Consider the following 25,127-nt stretch of genomic DNA (forward strand, 5'->3'; position numbering starts at 1 on the left):
AATACATTCAGTGGTTTGGTTAAAAGCAATTAATTTGGTACTATAAATGTAATCAAATATCGTGGGATAAGGAGGTCCCAGGCCCTAGTGGAAAGGCTTCTGGAGTTCTTTTGTTGAATGGACATGGTGCACCCATGAAATTGTCTTCTAAAAAGTATATATTTCGTGCTGCTGTCAACTTCTGTCAGAAATGTTTTGCAGCGATCAATGTGACCGAAGACTGAAACTGGTCAAGGTATCAAGAAGAACTGTTGAATGTCTAGCTATATATAAATCAATGGGAGACCTCTGCCACCCTACCCAAGGCTCAGTGTTCACTGGGAAAGAAGTGGGCTGTAAGAGCTGTGTGTGTTGTATGCGTGTCAAAGTCAGAGAAAGCAACACTGTAGAAACTGACTATGGAGCATAGCAAGGCTCTTAAAATACTGAACTCAGAAGAGCTGTGATTACCTGCTCGAGACTGGGCCATCAATACCCAGTTACAGTGCCCACATCTCCCTATCAATTTATACATTTAATGGCTAATGTGGAAGGACAGACCATTCCCTTCAGTGATTTAACCACTGATCAAGCATCCATGCTCCTGTAAACAACCTTAATGATACATAAACCACCAGGTCACAAACAAAAAACGAGACATGAAAACAGAAGGTGATTAAAGGGAGCAGGAAAGGGATAAAACAGAGTGGGGAAAATGGGGAAAATCAAAATCAATTTACACAGGTGAAAATGTCATAATAAACTCATTATTGTGTATAATTAGTATGAGCTAATAAAACCACTAAAGGGGGTAATTAGTAGACTCCAGCTTTAACAATGCTATTTACAGTAGATGTCTGGAACAGCCGTCTCTTAAAAAAAAAGACTGATAATCAACACTCTGTGTTAATTTCTTTATAATAGCTTTAGGGATTGCTCTGATACAGCTGAATTAACAGCACACATTAATCTTGCCAAGCTATCAGACTATTAACACATAAAGAAAATAAGCTGATTCTATGAGCCAGAGGAATCCCAACCATGTCTGTCTTAGACTCTTGGCCACAGTGGCATGTGTATTTTTCAAGCTGAAGTGTTATTTAAGACTATCTCCTGGGCTGGTGAGATGACTCAACGGGTAAGAGCACCCGACTGCTCTTCCGAAGGTCCTGAGTTCAAATCCCAGCAACCACATGGTGGCTCACAACCATCCGTAACGGGATCTGACGCCCTCTTCTGGAGTGTCTGAAGGCAGCTACAGTGTACAGTGTAATAAATAAATAAATCTTAAAAAAAAAAAAGAGACTATCTTCATGCTCTACTGCCACCGACTTGTGACCAATTACAGTGGCGTAGGCTTCTAAGCACTGGCGCAAAGCTTTACAAAGTTGCCAAGAGAATTTCTCTTCAGTAGGATCGAGGTCTGTCAGGAACCAAGCATAACTCTGTTACCTACTTTACTGTGCCTTCTCCCCATGTACAAAAACTTTATGTCATTAAATACTTGACAATTATTTATGATTATAATGCTTTAATACAAAGTGAATGCTATGCAGTATACTATCATTTATTTTGCAAAAGAAAATGTTTACAATTGTAAAAGCAGTTATATGCATCAAACTTACTTTTCTACCAAGCAACACTTTAATTACATGCCTATTCAATGTGATAGGACATAGTTCATTTTGCAACAGACATAGTCCAAGAATCCTAAAAATAAAAACAGAAATATAATTTAAATTCAAAACTAATTACACAACTAGTCCCACATACATAAGCATATATAGTATATATATATATTTAGAGAAATTCTCCAAGCCTTATTTCTACCTAATATAAAATAGTGTACATACCCAATTTAAAAGATAATAATATATTCTTAGCCGTGTGATGACACACCTTTGATTGCCCAGCCTGGCCTACATAGAAAGCTTGGGGCTAGAGGAGCAGCTCAGTGGTAGAGAGCATGGTTAGCACGGACGAAGCCCTGGGTCCAATCCCAGAAGCCTGTGCCCCCAGATTCAAGTAGTAAGAACAGCTGGTTTACCTGCCGATGTTTCTGAAACAATTCAGCCTTGCTTCTGTGTTTTTGCCAGGTCTCGGAGTATAAAATCCTCTCTTCCCAGGTTGGTAAAACAAGGGGGCGTTGTCATCACCATCATCGGTGTCCTCTAAATCCATATCCACTACACTTCTACTAGAGCCATGGCGCTTTCGGTTTTCCTAAGAACAAAATTATGAGGACTCAGACTCCTGAGATCATTTTTAAAAATGAAACAGTTCTCTAAAATTATTCAAGGTAAAAGGAAAACAGAACAGCATTCATGTATAAATGTATGTGCATAACAATATTAAAGGTATACTTCAATAAATATTAAAGGTAAAGCTACAATACACAAACCTTATGTGTATTAAATCTTTTCTCTCCCTTTATTTACCTATTTGCTTATTTCTTTACTAATTTATTTTTTGTTTTCTAACTTACTTATTATTGTTTTATGTGTATGGGTGTTTTGCTTGCATGTATGTCTTTGGACATGTATTCAAGGCACAGCAGAGGCGAGAACAAGGCAGGCAGATTCCCCTTAGACTAGAGATGCAAACAGCTGTGAGCCATGTGGCTACTGGGAATCGATCCTGGTTTTCTGGAAAAGAAGCCAGGTGATCTGAACTGCTGTATGTTAAATATGTTAAATATTATTGTCTGTTATTCAAATAAAAACATGTTGGGACCTCAGATCAATTGGGAGAATACTTGCCTCGAAAGCACAAAGCTCTGGGTTATCTTCTAATGCATAAAGTAGACATGAGAGCGCATGTATGTAGGACAATCCCCTGAGTAAATTCCAGGTTAATCTGGGCTAGAGTAAAACCCTGCCTTCAAAACAAAATGAAACAAACAAAACCACTCTTTACCTTAATGCCTAGAAGGTACGTTTTACTAGCTATAGGGTTCTTGATTGACATTTCTTTCAGCATATGAATGATGAAGTTCTACTGTCCTGGAGAAACTACTATGTGTAGTTTCTGCTAACAAATCCAGTTTTTCAAATCACTGTTTTCCTGCTTTGAATATTTAATTGTGTCTGGACAGTTTTAGTTCAGGATGCCTTGAATTTGTAATCTACACCTTACAAGAACTGGTCGGCTTGACTTGTTCTTGGTGTGCTGAGTAGTTTAAGAGCTTAGGAAGATTTGTAGCTGGTACTTTGTATTAGGTGTGACACTAAGTTGTCTTAAACACAGCACAAAAGGAATCACAATGATCCAATTACACTTCAAAACTTGGGTATGCTGTTTCAGTGTATCCTGCATGTGCACACCCAGGATACTTGGGCAGTAATTCTCAGAGCCTTTGCCATCTTTAAGGTAGGACAAGGATCAGCTTGACACTCCTGCTGAAAAGACATTGTACCAGCCATTTGTCAAGTTGGACCACTCTTTCCAGTCTGTGCTGCTACCCATTTGCTCAGAATGTGCATTCTGTGCTGTTTTTCACTGGTTACAATGAAAGTGATTACAGAGTTTGTTCCTGTTAACTAGCACTAAAAGTTTACTTATGAAACAAACCACATCATTCCGTTTTCCACACTGTTCTATGACATATGGTTTGCTTTGCAACTTTGACATCAACAGCTTCCTGGAAGAGTGGCTCCTAAAAGTCTATACTGCTTCTTTCCTCTGCTATTCAGTTCCTTGGATCTCTACAGCTTAATTCAGTCTGTGTTCAATCATAAAAAACAAACCAACTAAGTTTTCATTAATGTCTAACAATCAATTTATATTTGATTCTGTATAGTACAACTACATGTCTTTCTCTTCTGTACTAGACAACATGATTTGTATTTGCAAAGACAGTTCCTAAATCCTGGGGCATCATGGGCAGAGGGAGGGCTTGTTGCTGTTCTAATTTTTCATTAACACACGTACTGAAAATCCCTTACCTGTACTTTTTCTGAAGAGTCTAATAATCCGAGGTCCAAGATACTGTCAGCTCCATTTTCCCTAAAATCAAACGAAATCCTTTCACAATCTAGAGAGGTGAAATGTCTAAACTTTAGTGTGAAAGTACCTATACATATTTATTACACATTTAAAAGCCAATTTAGCCCAAAACCATGGAACATGTTTATAATCCTAGTGTTTGGGAGCCTGTATTACCCAGCAAACTCAAGGCTAGTTCTTGTGCTAAACTGGCAAGGACACTATTTCAAAAATAAAACAAACAAACAAAAAAATCAAAATACAAACACCCTTCCCCCAAATTCCATTAGCTACACATACAATTCAAGACATGGCTAAGGCTCCCTGATGTAAGATAACATACATAGTAGTCTTTATTGGGATGCTAAGACTAGCACAAAGCAAGCAACACAAAAAGGGCAGAAGAATGCTCAGAACACTGTAACTGGAATAAAATTCTCTAGCATTAAGTCTAATATACTACAACTAAATTCACAATTCACTCCATAAAGCCAGTTGTGAGTTTTGCTCAAGACAGTACTAAATTAGCAATGCTTACACATATTTACAAAGTCTCTTTATAGAAATGCAACATTCTTTCATTGCTTTACACAATGGGCTAAGCTATTCTCAGTCTGCTTATAGCCCCAAAGACGAGACAAAGGAATAAAGGAACAATACATAAAAGTCAATAGAAAAACAGCAGCACTGACAGCAAAGGAGATGATCAGTACATCAACAGCTTTTGACTTGTACGTTCAAAGGCCTTAAAAAGGGGCTCTAACTCTGATATCCAGCCCAAGTGTGTATGCTACTTCTACAACTGAATCTAATCCTGTTCCCTATCCAAAATTATCATTAGGAAGGCTCTTTACCTAGGGCCAGGGATGTTAACACTGTGCTGGTATCCAGTACAGTGGTTTGAACAGGCTCATAATATATTTGCATGCTTAGTCATCAGGAGGTGGCACTATTTAAAGAAGCCTAGAAGATTAGGAGGTGTGACCTTGTCCGGACAGTGTGTCACTGGGAGGGAGCTTTGAGGTTTCAAAAGCCCATGCTAAGCTTTGCAGCTCTTTCCCTTCCTGCTGCCAATAGATCAGGGCATTCGACTCTCAGCTACTTTTCCAGGGCCAGGTCTGCCACACCCCTCTACCATGGCAATAATAAACTAAACTCTGAAACTATACACCAGCCCCAATTAAATGCTTTCCTTTATAAGAGTGGCCTTGACTGTGGTGTCTCTTCACAGCAATAGAAAGTGACCAAGACACCTAGAATATACAAGGTTCACAGTACCATAGAAATTTTCATTTAAAGTAATCCACGCTTTAAGCTGGCTGAAAGAGTAAGCCCAACAGAGGCCATCTAAGTACAGCAGATCTTCCTGCTGTCACTGTGAGTAGGACTATTTGGTATTTTTAGATTTCATATTCAAACAAATATACTTTGCAGAAGGGAAAGAAATCCTTGTACAAAGTTTTAAGGTGGATTTGGAGCCCTAAAAGAAATGTTGTATTTAACAAAAGAAGTTAGGAGATTTCCCCAAAGTTCTTTGTGTGTACTGTAGTCTCCTGCCACAGGTACAACCCCGATGGAGGAATCTGAGGTCTAACTTCCCATACACTTCTTCCAAATAAGCTGTTTCCAAGCCAGAGTGTTCTAAGTCCCAGCATTCCTGGCTCAGAGGCGGGAGGTTAGGGTGAGAGGCTAGCTTTGCCGTGTGAACAAAACAAAACAATTCTAAATACCAAATACCTCCTATAACCTAATAAGCATAAAAAAATTCAGCTACTGCAATTATGTAGTTGAAAACACCACTTTAAAAATGTCAAGAAAGCACTTTGTGTTTTTAGATTTTGTGTATGAAGAAGGCATGAGATCTGGAACTGGAGTAGCAGATGGTTGTTAGCCTCTAGAGGGGTATTAGGAGCCAAACCTATGTCCTCTGGAAAAGCAACAAATATTCCTAATCATTGAACTACCTCCAGCCTTGTTATAATTTTTAGGATATAGTGAAAACCGCTGAATCTGGAAGTAATGAAGCCACTGTCTAAACTGAAATGCTATTCCCAGCGTCCACATTACCGTCCGTGTGCAATAATGAGTTCCATGGCCTCGTCAACTCTCGCCCTTAGAGAATCTTCACTTGCTAGGAGGAGAAGCAGCTGAGCTGGGGATAATTCCAACAGCATGCCAGTGATTTTACTTGCAAATGCCTATAAAGGATGAGCAAATGTTACTTTATCAACTATCTGCTTGTTAAAAGCTACAATCAAAAGAAGGAAAGACATGAAAAGCTAAAGTAACACAACCGTCTTGTGACTAGCAAGGCTTTTTTTATGAAACTGCAAGGTCAGACAGCTCTGACACGGGAGGCACAGTCCAGGAACTCACAGTTTTGTTGGGGCTAGAATATTTGTATGAGCCTTTTTTTAAAAAGGGGTTTGAATTCCAAGTAAACAGATACACAAGTTCTATAATTTTTGTCTTCCTCAAGGAGCCGCACACACTCATTTATTACAGAAAAAAAAAGGGGAGGAGAAAGGTACCTATTACTTAAGGCTGGCTTACTGCAACAAACAACTGATTTCCTGTTTTATTAGTCTTTTTGGCTACAACGTATATACATAATTCATAAACACCTACAACTAGTATACAGGTTTCACACTGTATGAGAGAAAATTGATAAAACATTCAAATAGAAATCTTGAGCTAAGCTCATCAGTAAAGGACTGCCATTTTTTCCCAGCTACAACTTGCTAATACATCATGTCTACTTCCAAAAGTAACAATGATTTGTGCAAGTAAACATATAAGTAAATATAAATCACAGCAATTAATGTGAAGGAATTCAAACTGGGTAGAATTAAAATATATTGAACTAAGTTAGTGGGGGAAAGGTTCAAGTTGTACAGCTACTTTCAAGCAACACATCCCTCCTTCTAAATCCCTTATCTTTGTACAGCCATACACAGTCCTCAACCATGTAGCAGCGAACTAGCTGATAATTAGAGAAGGAGAAAGAGCAAAAAAGAAAACCAAATAGCCATTTTAATTCAGAAGGGAAAAGGAACTGTACATGCAGTTAGGAGTGGAAAAGTGCCCAGCACTTACGGGCTGCATTGCTTGCACTCGGGGGTAAAGCCTTTCTCCAAGTGCCTGCCGATGAGCTGGAAGAGGGTCGGGGTCGTCACTAGGATTCCCCTCAGAAGCAGGTCTGAAAGGCCTGGTGTCAATGGAGAGCTGTCTCCTGAAATCCCTGTGAAAGGAAGAAAGGTGTATGACCCCACTATCAGCACACCTTCATCAACAGAAAACCACACAGCACACAGACGGCGGCAACCATGACATCAGGATGGTATGACATTTAAATACAAAATATTTGAAGGAGTCGGGTGTGGTGGCCCTTTAATCCCAGCACTCAGGAGGCAGAGGCAGGNGGATTTCTTGAGTTTGAGGCCAGCCTGGTCTACAGAGTGAGTTTCAGGACAGCCAGATCTATACAGAGAAACCCTGTCTCGAAAAACAAACAAACAAAACAAAATAAACAAACAAACAAAAAAACCCCAAAAAACAAACAAAAAAATTGAGAAATACAGATTATCTAGGTTTGTCTCTAAAAATCTACATGTGGGCTGGTGAGATGGCTCAGCAGGTAAGAGCACCCGACTGGTCTTCCAAAGGTACAGAGTTCAAATCCCAGCAACCACGTGGTGGCTCACAACCATGCTTAACAAGATCTGACTCCCTCTTCTGGAGTGTCTGAAGACAGCTACAGTGTACTTACATATGATAAAAAAAAAAAAAAAAAAAAGAAAGAAAGAAAAGAAAAAAGATTAAAAAAAAATCTACATGTAAGGTGTAACTTAATTCTAAGGGAGCAGGGCCAAACTCCAAAAGACTACCTGTAATTCCTGCAAATTTTAAACAGAAGTAAGTGTAACCCATTAGAACAAGAGAAAATTAAAAGTAATAGTTTGCCACAATTAAAGACTTAATTAAAATAGTAAAGCAATAACTGCAACAAAATGTTAAACTTCAGTGAATAAATAAAAAGGCAGAGTAATTTCAAATGTCCTGGAATTGTTAACACAATTCAGTAAGTTACAGACTACAGTTACCATGCATTCGTCCAAACAACAAATCTTACATTGATTTACAAAAATCCAACTTGCCTAAAATGCTGGTATTTAGTAATACCTAAAACCCACATACCTGTCTCTGTCTCTCCGAGATCCTGCTCGCAAGCCACTGCTCCGCCTCATTTCCCGTTCTCTCTCTCTCTCCCGGTCTCTCTCGCCTCTGTTCCTCAATCTCTGCATTAAACCTAGAAGAAAAGATGAAATACAGCACATTGAGAAAAGTACAAGATGAAAAATTTTATATTTCAGTCGATGCTAAAATGAGAAGAACACAAGAAAACATGGCCGCTCAAGATCCTCTGTGCTGCCAGGGCCTTCTCTTTCTCTGGGGTGTGTGCAGTATGTTGTATGTGCCTCTGTATGTCTAGGTGCATGCATCACAGATGTCTATCACCATGCCTTTTGATACAGGCTCTCTCACTGCAACTTGTCACTCCACAACACAGGTTCTAAGCACATGAAAGCCATGCCCAGTTTCTAGTGTGCTGGGATTTGAAGTAGAGCCCCCTGACCTCACAGCAAGCACTATGACCAAAGCTTTTCTTAGCGCCCTGGACTCTGAGAGTTACCGGATGGTTGCACATAGCACAGTACACTTCACTTTAATATTTGTGAACTACGCTTCCCCATGTCATGCTAAAGCTCTGAAGTAAAATGCAACTAGAGCTAGATTGATTTCCTTATATTTGGTTGTGAGCCTAGCCTTTACTGGCTGAGCCATCTCTCCAGCCCTTGATTTCATTATGAACAGTGCTGAGATTTCTTACATAGTTGAAGCCACTGAATACCTTTTCTATTCTTAAGTTTTTGCCTTTGAGCACTATAGACCACCAGAATATTGACCATTATTATTTTAAATTCCAACAGTCACTCCCAACTATGGTTGCTTTCTTTCCTTTCTAACTGTTGTACCCTAACAAATGGCCACAGCACATGTATGGAGGCCAGAAGACAACCCACCGAGTTGGTTCTCTCCTCCCACCATGTGGCCCCTACCCTAGGGCTCAAACTTAGGGAATCAGGCTTGGCAGCAAGATCTATCTCACCTGCCCTGGAGTATGGCTTCTTATTGGTGTTTGAAATAGGTTATTTCTAGAATGTTAAGACTATCAAAGTCTCTTTGCTCAAATCTATTAATCTACTTTTACAGTAAGTTAAATGGTAAAAGTGCTGATCAAAGGCTGGAGAACTCCCCACTTGTTCACCCACTTCTGTTTCTGAAACCCATTCAGGCTTCATGGTGATAGATTACATATGCACAATGAGATACGGATGCAGCCTCAGTAACTTGTATGAACTTCCTCTGACCTAGTACTCCAATCACTTATAAAGCTGGCAATCTTCTGACTGTACTTGGCATGTATCAACAATTATCTACAAAACCATATTCATTGAAAAGAAGGGAAGAGTGCTAACCCCCAAGTGGGGAGTTTGTACTGAAGCTACAACTCCAAAATGTTAATTAAGTAAACAAGAAAACAAAACAAAACCAAAAAACAACAAAGACAAAACCCTACTGAAATTAAAATAAGCAGTGACATAGCTGGTTACACGTCTCAAGCTCTTTCCCTCACTGGCATCATAGCATGGTTGTGACCCAATCTTAAAACAGCCCGCCGAGTTCTGTTCTCTCATCAAGTAACTATCAATTAATACAATTTGTCAATTAAAGACCCCAACTCCCTCATTGGATTTTATGGTAACACTTAAGATCTTAAAACCCGTCACTCTCAGCCGGGCGTGGTGGCGCACGCCTTTAATCCCAGCACTCGGGAGGCAGATTTCTGAGTTCGAGGCCAGCCTGATCTACAAAGTGAGTTCCAGGACAGCCAGGGCTATACAGAGAAACCCTGTCTCGAAAAAACAAAACAAAACAAACAAACAAACAAACAAACAAAAAAGTCACTCTCCAAACAAAACAAAACAAACAAACAAACAAAAAACCGTCACTCTCCAAATAACTAACAATTGAGGTATCCAAGAATATGTTGTAGTAAAAAGCAAATTGTTCAACTGTCAACTCAAGCAGTTTGGTCAAGAATAAATCATAATCTGAAATAATGTAAAATGTAAATTTATAGAGACATAGACTCATGATTACCATTGCTGTGACAAACAAGAGAACTATGCTGCTTAGAATCTGCAGAGTACTTACTTGTATGAGTACCTTTGTTGGCATTTTGGATACAATCTAGATTTGGCAATTTTTCATTTGATAAAAACGCTTGTGCAATGGCTGTATAGAAACTTCTTGCTACACCACTGCCCTCTCCCGGTTCATCCTTAAAGGTGACTTTAACTCTGTGCACAGCCATTGGTGTGGTAGCACATCTTCGGCCAAAATGATTGTTGAGCTGTCTCATAGTCTGCTGAATGAGAAGATCCCGATCTCGATCAACCTATACAATACACCAAGTAGTCAATCTGGGCGAGAAACCACAGGGTTTCCTGCTAAGCCTAGAATAGAATCTCACCTTTGTAGCACACTGAGGTCTCAGAAGCTTTTCCACTCCAAAGCAAAGAATGTCCTACATTAAATCAGGCTAACGGTATTTAACTCAATTTGTACACCCTCCCTCCCCACCCTCCTTCCACATCTTGGTATGTAACCCAGGCTAGCCTAAAATTCTATAGCCCAGGAGGGTCTCAAACTAATGAACCTCCTACACCACTGATACCCAAACACATAGAACTCTCCAGTGACAGAAAGGCTAAGTGAAATGTGGAAAATGGCATTCTCAAGAAAATCCCTGACAATTCCATCACACACAGAGACACTCAATCACTGAATGCACATTGCCTAAACACTGATAAACAACTTCTAACATCTGAGGGGTTAGCAAAGTGGCTAGGCAGCTACAGGCATGAACGATGAAGCACTCTAACTTGGATATGGTCTACAGACAAGGAAACTACAAATTAATCTTAAGCCTTAAGCTATTATCAGTATCATTTTAAACCACATGCAATAGATCATGCTTTTATAATCTCAAAACTTGTAAAACTGAATCAAGAAAATTGCCAGAAGTTTAAAGCCAGCCTGAGCTACATAGTTGAGTTCTAAACCAGCCTGGGTAATAGAGTGAGTCCTGTCTCAAAACAAAAAAAAGAAAAAATTTTATTGTTGGTAGTAGTAATGCTGTAATTCTAAGACGGTTATAAGATGCGGAATAAAAGCACCAATGGTGAGAAGCTATGTATTCCGCCTAGAAGAAAGGAATTTTCCATTTGAATTTAATGTCTCAGTATAAATTCACAGCAATTTCTTAAAAGGCCTAGAAACAATGATCAACTTAGTACAATATGTAACCTCAAGTCAGAGCCCATTTTTAACCTTATAATACAATTTCTTAAAGAAACAGTCAAAGACCTGGGGCAAGAAATGCACATGACATACATTGGAAAGTAACAGGGAAGGCTATTATGGATAATACTGAGGCAATACAAAGGACAAAAAGCCAACAAGACAAATTAACCATCAGTAAGAATATTCTGAATGGAATTCAGTTCATCAGGAGTTTTGAAGTTCCTGTTTATATAATGAAGTGTGTGTGTGTACATGGTCATGTGCCTGTGCATATATGTGTGCAGGTTATGTCTGCCCATGCAAACACGTGAAGGGTCAGGGGTTGACACTGGTTATCTTCCTTTATCATATTCTACCGGAAACCGTATTTTTGTGAGATGGGGCTCTCTCATTATTTCAGCAAGACTAGCTAACCAAGGAGCACCAAGAGTCCTGTCTGTGTCTCCCCACCACGCCACCACAGTTGGCGTCTTAAGTGGGTGCTGAGATCTGAACTAGGTCCTTAAGCGCATCACCAACTGAATCACTTTCCAACCAAAACTTTCTTTAAAAAAACAAACAAACAAAAAAAACTACTGCTCCAAATTTTGTTAACTATTATTTCTTAAAAATTTTAATTATAAACAGATATCTACCCCTGAGCAATATTTATTATTATTCTGAATGATAGAGAAAATCTAAATACCTTTACCTCTAGTGATAAATCTCTTGATTGCTGGTTTCTCAGTTTTTCCATCTCTCTACGGAACTTTGATTCTTTTACCTCAAAACCACCCAATTCAGTTAAGATCTTTAAAAAAAACAAAACGAGAAAAAAGAAGCAAAATAATTATTCACTAAAACTTGTTTTTAGCATGCAGAATACAATTAAAGTGCACAAAAAGTACACACCGATCCAGGCTCTGCACCAACATCTTCCATGAATACTCTGCCGAACAGTTCTAAAGCAAGGCGCCAGCGTCCCAGCAGCATGTCATGGGAAATAACCATCCCCATGAAACTGCACTGAGGCCTGGGGAAAAGTGAAACGGAGAGAGGAAAGCAATCAATCAACTCCCTAGAATCAAACTTGGGGTCAATAATAGTACTTTCCTGGTCTTTTACTATTTTGCTCTCTTAAGTACTTCAAACCCTGTCTTATTGAAAGAAAGAAGCTTGCTATGGCTGAGAGCTCCTGTGTATGTGACTGACTGTGTGTCTGTTCATTCACATCCACAGCATAGGGGGCCTTGGAGCTTCAACTCCCACTTTATTTTACTTCCTCTCCTCAAAGGTCAATGTCTCTTAGATTCCCCTCTAGAATTTGTTATCTACACCAGTGGTACTGAATTTAAGTGTAACATAAATAAAATTTATTAATGGCCTCACAACAATATTTCCTAGTAATTTTTATCCATCAGTACTGTTTTTCCACTGCACAGACTTGGACCACATTTTTCTATCTTCTATTCCTCCAGTGATACAGTCCGACTTCCTTTGACATCATTTCCTTTCTATGCCTAAAGCTAATTTGCTAACCCAACACCATTCTTCCTCACCAGGTAGAGCCACTTCAGTTTTTAACTGATATTCCTACCTCTAATTCTTTGCTCAAGTCTGGGTCTATATATTTTGTCCAGCTCCTCACATACTTCTAAGTCTAGGTTATTTTTGTATAGAAATTACCCCATGTTCTTTATGGTTGGTAGACAATACTTATTCATTTACTAATTAACATCTTCTAAGCATACCTTATTTCATTTACAATTAAGCAAAAACATTGTCTTACACTTCTGGGCAAAAACTAGAAATAAACAAGAGCCAACATCTGGTGATTAAGCAACAGTATATACCTGTAACTTCTTATTTAAAAAATAAAAACCTACTATGGCCAAGATACCATTTGTGAACCCTAATTAAGTAAGCCACAAATCCTGAAAATCCAATTCTTTCCAGTATTTACAGGTTAGCTGAACTGCTGATAACGTCTAAATTGATAGTTTTAAATCAGTATAAAACATTAAGAAAAACAGTACCTTAAAATTCATAAAAGAAAAAGATCAATTTTTTTTAAATGTTAAAGTCCAGAAAACTCATTAATATTTAACTATCTGATAATAAATTAGGAATCACAGAAGAGTAACATAAATTAAATATCAATATACAAATTTACAAACTGTGAAATCTCTAAATAAAAATGATTGTAAAAGTATACTAAGAGCACCAAGAGGGCTGGAGAGATGGCTCAGTGGTTAAGAGCACTGACTGTTCTTCCAGAGGTCCTGAGTTCAAATCTCAGCAACCACATGGTGGCTCACAACCATCTGTAATAGGATCTGACACCCTCTTCTGGTGTGTCTGAAGACAGCTACAGTGTACTTATGTATAATAAAGAGGATGGGGGGAGACAAGCACAGAGCAGAGAGGCCAGAGCCCAAGAGCACTGCTCCATGTAGGAGTACCTGAAAGATGTGAGGGGGGGCCCTTCGCTTTCTGTGAGTCCTATCTCTGCTAGTAAACTGCTTTTCAACTGGGCAGCAACATCAGGAGCAGATGGGCCTGGCTTTGAACTGTCGGTTTCTTCAGCCAGCAGGCTCTGCTCTTCTTCTTTCTTCTGCCGGTTTTGCATGTTCATTACATTTTTTAGATTGGCAGCATAAGACATTTTAGTTGGAAGAACCTATACAATATTAGGTTTAAATAAAAAGTTATATATTAAGGGGAGAAAAAGATTGCTTTTGAACTTCACAGCGATCCACAGATTCCCAGGTAGTTAGGGATGCTCCCTCTGCAGAGCTTCCACCATCAAAGTGCAGTCTGCTCTTGGGGACCTGAAGACCACATTCCAGTGTGTGCACCAGAAGCACCTCAGAAAATCTCAAAGCAACTATGTAGAATATTATCTCTGCTACTTCAGGCTCCTACACATTCTCAATAATTGTAATATGAGATTCTCCTTAACCAATTAATCACAAATATCTATTCAGCTGTATTTCTCTTATAAACACAATACTGTTTTTCCCCCCAGAAAAATAACCAAATGTGATTTCACCTCTGAAATCAGACATGACTTTCCAAAATCTAAATTTGTCGTGTAATTAGCTATGATAACTGACATTCCCACTTGAAACTCATAATCTCTTCAAGCTTTATTTCTTATTGTTTTCTTGGTTATAAAGCATGAGGCAGTACCCCAAGAGACAGAACTATTTAGGTGTGTGTTATTGTTAATGCTGCCTCTTTTAATTAATTTTATTCTTCATTCAAGTAACAGCACATCAAGGGAAAAAACTTGAAGCTAAAACTACAAATGTCTTTACAGAAGTATTCTTATTTAGAAACCAGCATATATCAGTAACCCTCTGATGTGTGAAATGAGTTGACACTAAAAACCAGTAAAAGTAAGAGCTCCAGTCTACTCAAAGAAAGGGGCTTCTTACACTGCTACTACTGGGGAGGTACATAGTCTGCACTTAATACATCTCTTCATATCTGAATGCTAGGAAAACTGCTAATTAAGAAGTATATTTAAACTTTGACTATCTTACCTCGAGACAATTTCTGTCCATTGTAACTTCTACTATGCATTTCCCACTTCCAGCAGATGAGGAATAAAGACCCTGACTCGGGCGACCAAAAAGATCTTCCTTTCTAGCATTTGGCTAGAATTTTAACAAGACAAATTATAGTTAGATTGAACATTTCAAAGTCAGCTATGAAAGAACATTAGATCTGTTTAGTTCACCTGCAACAAATGTGGCTGATCAGCCAGGGGTATGGCTTCAGCCAAAGGCACTTCAAATGGATTTGGAGGTATACATCCAAGGAATGTCATAGAGTCTGAACGTCGGAAAAATGGATGGTTTTGGCCAGTTTCTGCAGGAAGAGAGTCATCATCCTTATCATTCAAAGTAGCACCTAAACATTTAAAAAAAATGTAATTAGAGAGGGTGGTGTGTTAACCTCTTCAACCTAAAACGCTTGGAAGCTCTTATAAAATATTAATATGTAGAAAGCAAGTTAAGGGCTGGAGAGGAAATTCTGTGACAGAGCTCTTGCAGAGCACATACAAAACCCTGGGCCTGACCCCTGCAATACACACATGTGCGCACACACACACACACACACACACACACACACAGTACTCGTGCACACAAACACGCACACATGCACATATGAGTTAGTAGTCCAAACTTGGCATTTTGTGGGGTTTTGTTTTGGAAACAGGGTCTCATTGTGTGACATCTTTGGCTGTCCTAGAACTCTCCATGAAGACCAAGCTGACGTCCTCTGCTTACCTCAAAGCTGATTATAGGCCTGTGACATCACACCTAGCTTTTGGTGGTTTGTTTTTTTTTTTTTAAGTGACAATCTAAATTAATTGAATGCATTATTTATAGTATAATAATAAAAATGAAAGAATAAATGCTGTAATAAGTGCTGGTCCATTCAATTTGAATAGTTTTCTTACATCCTCTCTTTAGATAGAGAGAGAATGAAGTCATAGATAGAATGAAGCCAAAAACAGCAGTTTCCTGAGCATATTTCAGGACTCAACCTGATAACACCAAAAGGAAATGACCAGAAGCTAAAGTCTGACTATTTGCTTCCCATACTGGAATGAACAAGGAGTTGTCTGAACAATTTATTTATCCAGCCAACAGTAACAGATATACTACCACACCAGCAGCAGCTTCTCCTTAATGGAACAAAACTTTGGCAGGCAGTGCTTACTAAGTTGTAGAAAGTAAATTTTGGCTGAATTTTCAAAAAAAGGAAAAAGCCAAACCCACCATTACAAACAACATCATCATCAGTAACGACAACAAAAGTCCAAACTAGTGGTCTTTCCCTAAACTAATAAAAGTATTTGCTGGGAATAATGAACAGCAAGCTGGACTATTTGATCCCATTTAAATCTTTAACTATCAATTAAAATAATGAAAACCTACAGGTTGTCTCTACAACAGTGGTTCTCAACCTTCCTAATGCTATAACCCTTTGATACAGTTCCTCATGTTGCAGTGATATCCAACCATAAAATTATTTTCGTTGCTACATCATAACTGTAATTATGCTAATGTTATGAACCATAAAGTAAATTATCTGTGTTTTCTGATGGCCTCGGGAGGCCCCGTGACAGGTTCATTTACGAGGTCCCACTCCACAGGATGAGAGCTGCTACCCTACAAGACCCTTTCATTTTTTTTTTTAAAAAAAAGATTTATTTATTTATTATATGTAAGTACACTGTAGCTGTCTTCAGACACTCCAGAAGAGGGTGTCACATCTTGTTACGGATGGTTATGAACCACCATGTGGTTGCTGGGATTTGAACTCAGGACCTTCGGAAGAGCAATCGGGTGCTCTTACCCACTGAGCCATCTCACCAGCCCTGACCCTTTCATTTTATGGCATTAAAACTTTTCTCTTAGTTTGCATGTTCAAGCATAATTTACATTTTCTTAACTAAATCTATTTTGCATCAATATTAACAAAGGCTTTCATAAGACTTAAAGTAATGGTAAATGTAAACAGAGAAATCAAAAACGTGAAGTGAAAGAAAATGTATGGATATTGGAAAATTCAGGACATTAACTCAGTCTTAATTATGAAATGTATAATGCAAAGATGTGTAAAAAAAGTGACAGGAAAGGTAAGAGATTCAACACAGAGAAGAAAAGAGAAATTCCCACCCCAACAGAAAATAATGTAGTTAAAAAGCCTGGAGGAAATACTGAGGCAGCCATTTCTTAAAGAAGAGTGGGAGATGCTCTGGGCACTAACTTTGACTGGTGTCATCATCATTTTCATGCTCTGAATCTTCATTATCAATACCCAGTTCCAGAAGTTCTCGTGTCCTTAAAAAGAACAATGAGTGAGAGTCATTTAAATTAACTATTTATGTGGTATGAAAAAGAACACAGGTGAGAGAAATATTGGAGATGTCACTGGGTATCTAACTTGTGTGTGTGTTTGTGGAAGTGTGTCACAGCTTGTACATGGAAGCCAGAGGACAATCTGCAGGAACTTCTCCTTCCACCATGTGGGACCCAGGAATTGAACTCAGGTGCTTAGGCAAGCGCCATCAGACATCTCACTCTGGAACCAAACACTGCTGTATAGCTTCAGGTAAGGGGAAATGGTAAAGTGGTCTGCTTAGTGGATTACAGTAACAAAAAGCGATCAACAGAACCTTCCCATCCGACCCCCCCCCCCCAAAAAAAACAAAGAGCACTAAAGAAATACTGAGTGTCCACACAAACTCTCCCCGAAAAATACAAGACTTAAACACAAATATCTCAACTACTAGGTTTAATTAGATTCTGGTTTCTCCTTTAAGTGAGCAGCTGCTAGAGGGCAAGCCCGCTTCCGACATGAACTCTCTTTGTTCTCTTCTGCAGTGCTCATCTCCTTATCAGACTCTGATACCACACAGTCAGGAGTTCCCAAACAAAACCCCAAAATATGGATATACCTTTTGCGTTCCAGTTGAGGAGTGTCTAATGTTGTCTGCTGATTCATTGCTTTAATCCAGTATATAAGGGCTTGGAAAACATATGCCACATGTTTCAATGAACACACATCCAATACTGGAAGAACATCAGAATGCTCATCATTATGAGATCTCATTAAAGACAGAGCGTAATTGAGAAAGTCCCCTCGAGCAGACATCATTCCCTGGCGGGCGCTAAGCAATGTAGCACGTCTACAGGAGCAAAAAGAAATGAAAATGTTTATAAAAACCATAAGAATGAAATTTCATAAATACGTAAAATTTAGAAATGAGGACTGGACTGAAGTGACCTTAACTGATGCTCATCAGTTAAGAACACTTGATATTCTTGCAGAGGACCCAGGTCAATTCCCAGCACATACGTGGTGGCACTCAACCACCCCATAGCTCCATTTCCATGGGGATCAGACACTCTTTGTGGCCTCCCTGGATACTGCATATACAAAACGCTCAAACATGAAAATAAATATGTCTTAAAAAGAGAAAAACAGAACATTTATAACTATTCTTTAAAAATAACACTGAATATGATTTACAGACCTACACTCAGTGTGCCTACTGCCAGTCATAATAGGTCTGCACCTGCATTTCTAACAAGTTGTCAGTTAAGGCCAAAGGCAGAGTTCTAGGAACCATTCTGAGAAGCACTACCTATGCTGCCGAGTAGTATTCTATGTCAGCCTGCTCCAAGCTAGACTCATCTAAGAAGGAACCATTAAACGGCCCCATCAGATTGCCTCTGAGTAAGTCTGTGGGGCAGGCATCTTCCTCCTTATGACTCATGTGAGGGATCTAGCACACTGCACATAGTGCCACCCCTAGGTGCTGGAAGAAAGCAGGCTGAGCAAGTCCTAAACAAGCCAGTTAGTAAGGAGCTTCCCCTATCAGTTCCTGCCTCCTGGTTCCGTGCCTGGTTCCTACCCTAACTCCCCTGGATGACTGACTGCAAGCTGTAAGGGCTTGGAAAATAAGCCCTTTCCACTCTAAGTTACAGCGATAGAAAAGAGGTCTAATAAGACAATACATCAAAATCACATCGAATGACAGGCATGATGACTCACTCATCCCAGTGCTTTGGAAATGGGAGGCTGAAGGATGGAGAGTGGAGCAGACCTGGGCTATACACCAAATTTGATGCCAGGCTACTACACAGCAAAATAGCTTAAAATTATCAGATAGACAGACGGACGGACAGATGGAAGAAAGTTACCAAAACCCACAAGCAGCAAAGAAAAGTGTTAAGAGTTCTGGACTTAGCCGGGTGTGGTGGCACACGCTTTTAATCCCAGCACTCGGGAGGTAGAGGCAGGCGGATTTCTGAGTTCGAGGCCAGCCAGGTCTACAAAGTGAGTTCCAGGACAGCCAGGGCTATACAGAGAAACCATGTCTCAAAAAACAAAAAACAAAAAAACAAACAAACAAAAAAAAAAAAAACCAAAGAGTTCTGGACTTTTACTAAAATCAGAAATGTTTGTACTTCTTAAAGGACATCAACAAGTAAGTGAACAGGGCAGGTGAAGAGATGGTCAGAGGTAAATAGCATGAGCTGCTCTTCCCCAGGAGCCAAGTTTGAATCCTAGAACCCAAGTAAGGCAGCCCACGACTGCCATGAACTCCAGCACCAAAGAATCCAATGCTCTCTTTTTTGGTTTCCACGCGTGACATTCATTCACACATATACACAATTAAAAGTAAAAAGAAAAAAGATAGCTTAAGAAAAATGAGGGATAATAAGAATCTTTAAAAAAAAGATAAATTCTGCTAGGATAATATTATTGTGTAGTGTGTAAAGATTATCTTTATATTATTCAAATGACATAGAGGCTGGATCTTGGAATTGTTAAGCACTGCCTGTTTGTTAACAATGTTCTCTGACACCTTCTGACTGGTTAAAATAAAAAGCCTATGGCTTTTTCTATTTCTAACTAAGCCATGTGGCAGAACTTAGATTAGTATCAACAGGATAACTGAGGGAGTGGGAATCAATGCCTAGCGTTAAGACCAAAAGCTTATAAATAAATATAGTCTCCATGTCATTATTTGGGAACTATGGAAGGCATGGAAAGGCACATGGTTATAGAATTCTTATCTAAAATATATTAAAGAACTTATATAACAAAATAAAAACTTTTTTTTTAAAAAGAAAGCTAATTTAAAGTTGCATGAACAAGCTAAGCAGACATACTGCTAATTGTGATAAAATGTTCCAACATTACTATAGCAAATCAAAACCACAATGAACTCAGATCTGTAATTTGAGGTGCCCCCACCCCTCAGGTAGGAGGACAGTTCAATGTTGTATTACACCAACTAGGATGACTACAATAAAAAAGAGAGAAACTGATACACACTTGTGTAAGATCTTTGCCTATACCCTAGCACATCCAAGGTTCAGAAGTTCAGAAGATCTAAAGATCACAAGTTCACCTGCTATAAAATGAGTTTTAGGCCAGAAAGGGGGTAGAGAGGGAGAAGAAAATATAGAGAAATTAAAGCTCTCCCCAGTACTACTATTCAGAATATTTTCCTTTTAGGAAAATAGTCTGGCAGCATCTCAAGCTGTTAAACACATACCATTCTCACATGACCTAGCAAATTGACCACTAGGTAAGGACACCAGCCACCAAGATGAGGTCAAAGGTTCAGCAATTAAAAAGCTTTATCTAACCCAGGCTTTAGGGGCTCGTCCCAACACATGAATGCATATGGAGGTCTTCATACCGTCTGCCTTCAAGCGTTCTTAAACTGGCCTCTTCCCGTGCAGTCATCCTCTCTCTTCGAGCTGAATTCTGAGAGGCATGAAGGGGGTGATTTGGATGTCCTGGATCACCAGCAGATGCTAATGCAGAACCATAACGTAATTGAGCTTCAGTAGAATCCATAATACTGACCATCCAGTTCCACGTAGGAATAAGCTTTTCTTCTACATAGTTCTATGAAGATCAAACTAAAATAGTCAAAACTATCCAAACAAAGCTAATTTTGATATAGTACTAGTATGTCAATACTTAAGCATTTGCAATATCCATTCATATTGAAATTCTCCTAATTGATAGGCAAAACAATAAGTAACTTTTCAATAGATCATACCTGTAAGTTGACTGCATCTTGGTAAGTCAGTTTCACAGCTGCTGGGATCTGAGAGTATACTAGGTGATTATACTTAGGGATAAGGCCCATCAAGTCCGAGATTTGTCTGATGACAATGCTGTAAGCCCTGGCTAAACTGCTTGCAGATGTTAAGTAGCTGCTAGCATTGCTAGCTTCCAAAGCAGCTGCCGCCGCTGCAGCACTTGTACTGATGGTGCCGCTCCGGCGTAAATTTGAAGGATCAATATAAATCAAACCTGCAGAACTTGCTATAAGGAGAAAGGACAATTACCATGAGCTTATATAGTTACTAACTGCTAGTGACATTGTACAGGCTTATACAAATCTAAATGGTCAATTAATAATATGTACATGAGCAAAAAAGTACACCTCTCTTATATAAGTTTGGGGGAAGAGAGTGTTAAGGTGGGCAAGAAGTAATACATTATCATCAAGGAATAATTCTGTACTTCACTACAAAATTGGCACACATTTGGCAATGTGTGCAGACACTTTTAGTTGTTACAAGCAGAGAAGTGAAGAACATACGGTTGGGAATACTACTGTCTACCAGGTAAAGGCAATAGGTGTAAGCAACAACTAACAAAAGACCTCAATGATAAGAATTATCCAGCCCAAAGCAACAATGCAGAGATTAAGAAGTCTTGATATAATGTTTGTGTACTTCTTATATTTGATACCCAACAAAAGGCGTGTTTATACAACGTTGCTGTCTAGATAAACATGTTGGAACGCTCCTAGAAATGACACGGAGTTTCCAGACTTGCCTGCTGGCGTAGACGTGCTGGACGGAGCTGTGCTTGCTGTTCGCTGATGCTGCGGATTTCGGACAGCCCACTGCATGGAGCGAGGAGCCTGGGCAGCACCATTTGCATGGGAGCTATTCGTTGTCCTTTCTAGTGGCTCATCGAGCATAAAGGTCTCCTGTTCTATGTCATCACTCTGACTGCTACTGCTGTCAGAGTCACTTGAGTCATTTGACTGAGAGTCATCTTCAGAGAAAAAGGCAGGAACACTGCTCGCTCCTAAAGTTTTAATTTTTAAAACCAAAAACACTGTAAATCTGTTGATAATCAACAATGTGCCTCTCAAGAAAATATTATATTTAACTGTGACAGGTGGTATAAAATACTGCAAAGCCATCATAAAAATATTTCAATTAGAAAAGAACTCTTTTAAATAAACTTTAAAATTAATCCATTACTGAACAAAAGCTAGTAAGAACTGTCACAGAAAAAGAAATAAAATTACAAAAGGGTTCTGGCTACCCACAGACATACAATTATAAACTCCCTTTGAAAACAGCTACTGCTTAAGGCAACAACATACCTGCTTCTGAGCCAGCAGTGGCAGCAGTGACAACACTTCTGCGCCCACTAGCATTATCTTGGTTACTGTGGTTACTTTCACTGTCACTTTCCGTTTCAGCTGCTGCTAGCAAATCTAGCTCCATGTCACTTCCTAGAAAAGTAGTAAATAAATAAAAAGGGCAAAAGTTTCACCAAATAATCAATATAGGTGTGACAAGCTGGAACTAAGAAGGCACAGTGGTAAGACGGGGAAAAGAAATCAGAGAGCCAGCTGCTCTGCAGAAAGAAGTACTGGCTGCTTACGATGGAAAAATTATTCAAGTACTGTAATCAGTGGACTCTGAGACAGCAATTCAGTTCCTGTCCTGCAGAGCCCCAGTGTCTGGGCAGCACCCACATCCACCTGCCCTGTTTTCATCTCTTTTTCTTCAAAAAAGAACTTAAAAACTTTTCTTTTTAACTAACACTAACATATCAAGATAAATAAATTCTAATATTACAGTTCAGTTACCTTACTTAAACAGAGCCATAAAGATTATATGTGTAATCTTTAGGAGTACATGGGGAATGACCAACACAGAAGAACACTGTAAGTACACAGCTGTTAACTCTCAGGAGATTATAGACTGTTTTCCTGTTCTCTCCACTGCAAATTTTCCACTGCTAAATTAGAGGGAAAAAAGTCAGACAGGCTCTTGTTATGTAGCCCAGACTGGCCTTAAATTTGAAACCCTGCCTCAGCTTCCAGAGTGCTGAACATTTTACCACTGAAGTAGTTTTTAAGAAAACAGACGCTGGGCAGTGGTGTGGTGCACACCTTTAATCCCAGCACTTGGGAGGCAGAGACAGTCGGATTTCTGAGTTCGAGGCCAGCCTGGTCTACAGAGTGAGTTCCAGGACAGCCAGGGCTACACAGAGAAACCCTGTCTTGAAAACCAAAAAAAAAAGAAAAAAGAAAACAGACTGTGAGGACTAGTGAGACAGTTCAGTACACAGGCAGCAGCAGTACAAGGTCTGAAATCAGATCTCAGAGTGCAAGGGAGACAAAATACCACATTGTTGTTGACCTCATACGCAAATACATGCTTACGGTCACAAACATTTATATACACATTAAGTAAATGAATAATGAACTCAGGTCACAGGCTGGACAAAGATGTCTTTGTCCACTGAGCCATCAACCAGTTCCCCGTAAGAATGAAAGAAAAGAAGGTGGGCTAGAGATGTAGTTCAGTTGGTAGAGTGCTTGCTTGGTATGAGTATAGCTCTGACTGGATCCCCTCCACCAAACAAACTTGGCATAGTCATGCACATCTGTATGTAGTCCCAGCACTTGGGAAGTAGAAGCAGGAGGGTGAGAAGCTTAAGGCCAGGCTCACCTACACAGTGAGTCTGAGGGAGACTTGGGGTACACAACACCCTGACTCACACAAACAAATTCCTTTAACAAATGCAATTATTTGATGTATATTTAGTTACTTCCTAAACTGTAAAACATACTACAGAGTGTTTCAGCAGAAAATTATTTGGTTACTGCAGAGCAAATGCGGCTTCTCTCCAGGCACCTGACTTCTCCCACTTCCACATACCGTCTTCGTCGTGTTCATCGTGATGTCCCTCAGCCTCAGCATTCTCTTCCCCGTGCTCCTCCTGTTCATCATGATGATCCTCCTCTCCAGCCACACCTTCCACCACCTCAACCTGAACCCACAATTTTATTTATAGATCATCACAGCTCATAACAAACCTGTCTCTACCAGTTTTGTCCATAGAATTAGTAAACTAAAATTTTAAAGCTCTTTAAAATAAGGGATTCTAAATTTGTATTATGCTGTTTTAAAATCGTTTACTAATGACAATTCATTATGAAAATTTCTATCAGCATACCCCATAGTTTATAATTAGTATCTATAAACAGGTTTCAAAATTAGAAGTATAAAACTGTTCTGGGAAATGGGGAAAAGCTGAAGTTTCTATACTTCAAATACATTGCATTAAACAATTAAAAAAAATAGTCAACAGTGAAACTATCTTTAGTCTTAGTCTTTAGGTTAAAAAAAAAAACAAGTTTATGTGTGCAATTTCCTGGTACTCAATAAATGGAAGAATACTGACATCATTGTAATATATACAGCCATAAATGAGTATAACTGAAGTCGACAAGTTGGCTGGAACACGGGGTAGTTTCAAACTAACACCATCAAGACTGACTTCTAGTGACAGCTCTTCCCACCAAAGTATGTCACCTGAACTTATTAAAGCAATTAAAAATACCTCTTCTACATCTGCTGACACAATATCATCCTGCTCTTCATCTCGGCCTCTGACGGGCTGTGACTGGCTGATGCGCCTCTGCTGTGGGTTCCGAATGATGTAAGATGACTGAGACTGACTGGAGCTGTAAGGAGTCAAGGGGAGAGACCACAGCTGTCATGACGGCTCACACAGCATACTGCTCACTGGGATCCTTTTTGCAGCTCAATCCTTACATTCTTTCCTTCCTCCAACATTCTCAATGCCAAGAGTACTGACACCAACATTCACACATTGAAACAGTTTCTATCCTGTACCTGCTTGCTTCCCACTGACTGGTTAGTGGGTGGACATGGCATGGGGAAATCACATTTACAAATCATATTTTAAAACAAAGTAACAACCAAAAGCAGAGTGGTCAAAGTTTCACTTTTTTTCAAATTTGACTTAGACATAACCAAAGGCAGGTGCATCCACACAAAAGGAAACAAAAACAAACAAACAAACAAACAAAAATCACTAAATTGAGTTTTAAACAAACCAAAAACAGCCCTATGGTCACT

At 39.2% G+C, this 25,127-nt stretch overlaps 1 protein-coding gene across 3 annotated transcripts in view; it reads right to left on the reverse strand.

The window, feature by feature from the left end:
• Ubr5 (ubiquitin protein ligase E3 component n-recognin 5) overlaps window positions 1-25,127 on the reverse strand; it is a 113,019-nt gene that overhangs the window by 7,489 nt on the left and 80,403 nt on the right. For all 3 annotated transcript variants that reach the window (XM_021216880.1, XM_021216879.1, XM_029548021.1), the window contains exons 35-54: window positions 24,586-24,709; window positions 23,901-24,012; window positions 22,331-22,462; window positions 21,769-22,026; window positions 20,981-21,249; window positions 20,612-20,823; window positions 17,852-18,082; window positions 17,161-17,234; window positions 15,119-15,291; window positions 14,922-15,035; window positions 13,836-14,053; window positions 12,286-12,406; window positions 12,086-12,184; window positions 10,243-10,486; window positions 8,161-8,272; window positions 7,060-7,204; window positions 6,031-6,161; window positions 3,924-3,984; window positions 2,027-2,202; window positions 1,605-1,689 (exon numbers count right to left, since the gene is read on the reverse strand). In XM_021216880.1, the coding sequence (XP_021072539.1) occupies window positions 1,605-1,689; window positions 2,027-2,202; window positions 3,924-3,984; window positions 6,031-6,161; window positions 7,060-7,204; window positions 8,161-8,272; window positions 10,243-10,486; window positions 12,086-12,184; window positions 12,286-12,406; window positions 13,836-14,053; window positions 14,922-15,035; window positions 15,119-15,291; window positions 17,161-17,234; window positions 17,852-18,082; window positions 20,612-20,823; window positions 20,981-21,249; window positions 21,769-22,026; window positions 22,331-22,462; window positions 23,901-24,012; window positions 24,586-24,709 (3,091 nt within the window). The remainder of the gene's footprint in view (window positions 1-1,604; window positions 1,690-2,026; window positions 2,203-3,923; window positions 3,985-6,030; window positions 6,162-7,059; window positions 7,205-8,160; window positions 8,273-10,242; window positions 10,487-12,085; window positions 12,185-12,285; window positions 12,407-13,835; window positions 14,054-14,921; window positions 15,036-15,118; window positions 15,292-17,160; window positions 17,235-17,851; window positions 18,083-20,611; window positions 20,824-20,980; window positions 21,250-21,768; window positions 22,027-22,330; window positions 22,463-23,900; window positions 24,013-24,585; window positions 24,710-25,127) is intronic.

Source organism: Mus pahari, chromosome 17, assembly GCF_900095145.1.
Source record: "Mus pahari chromosome 17, PAHARI_EIJ_v1.1, whole genome shotgun sequence".
Taxonomy (NCBI): Eukaryota; Metazoa; Chordata; class Mammalia; order Rodentia; family Muridae; genus Mus; species Mus pahari.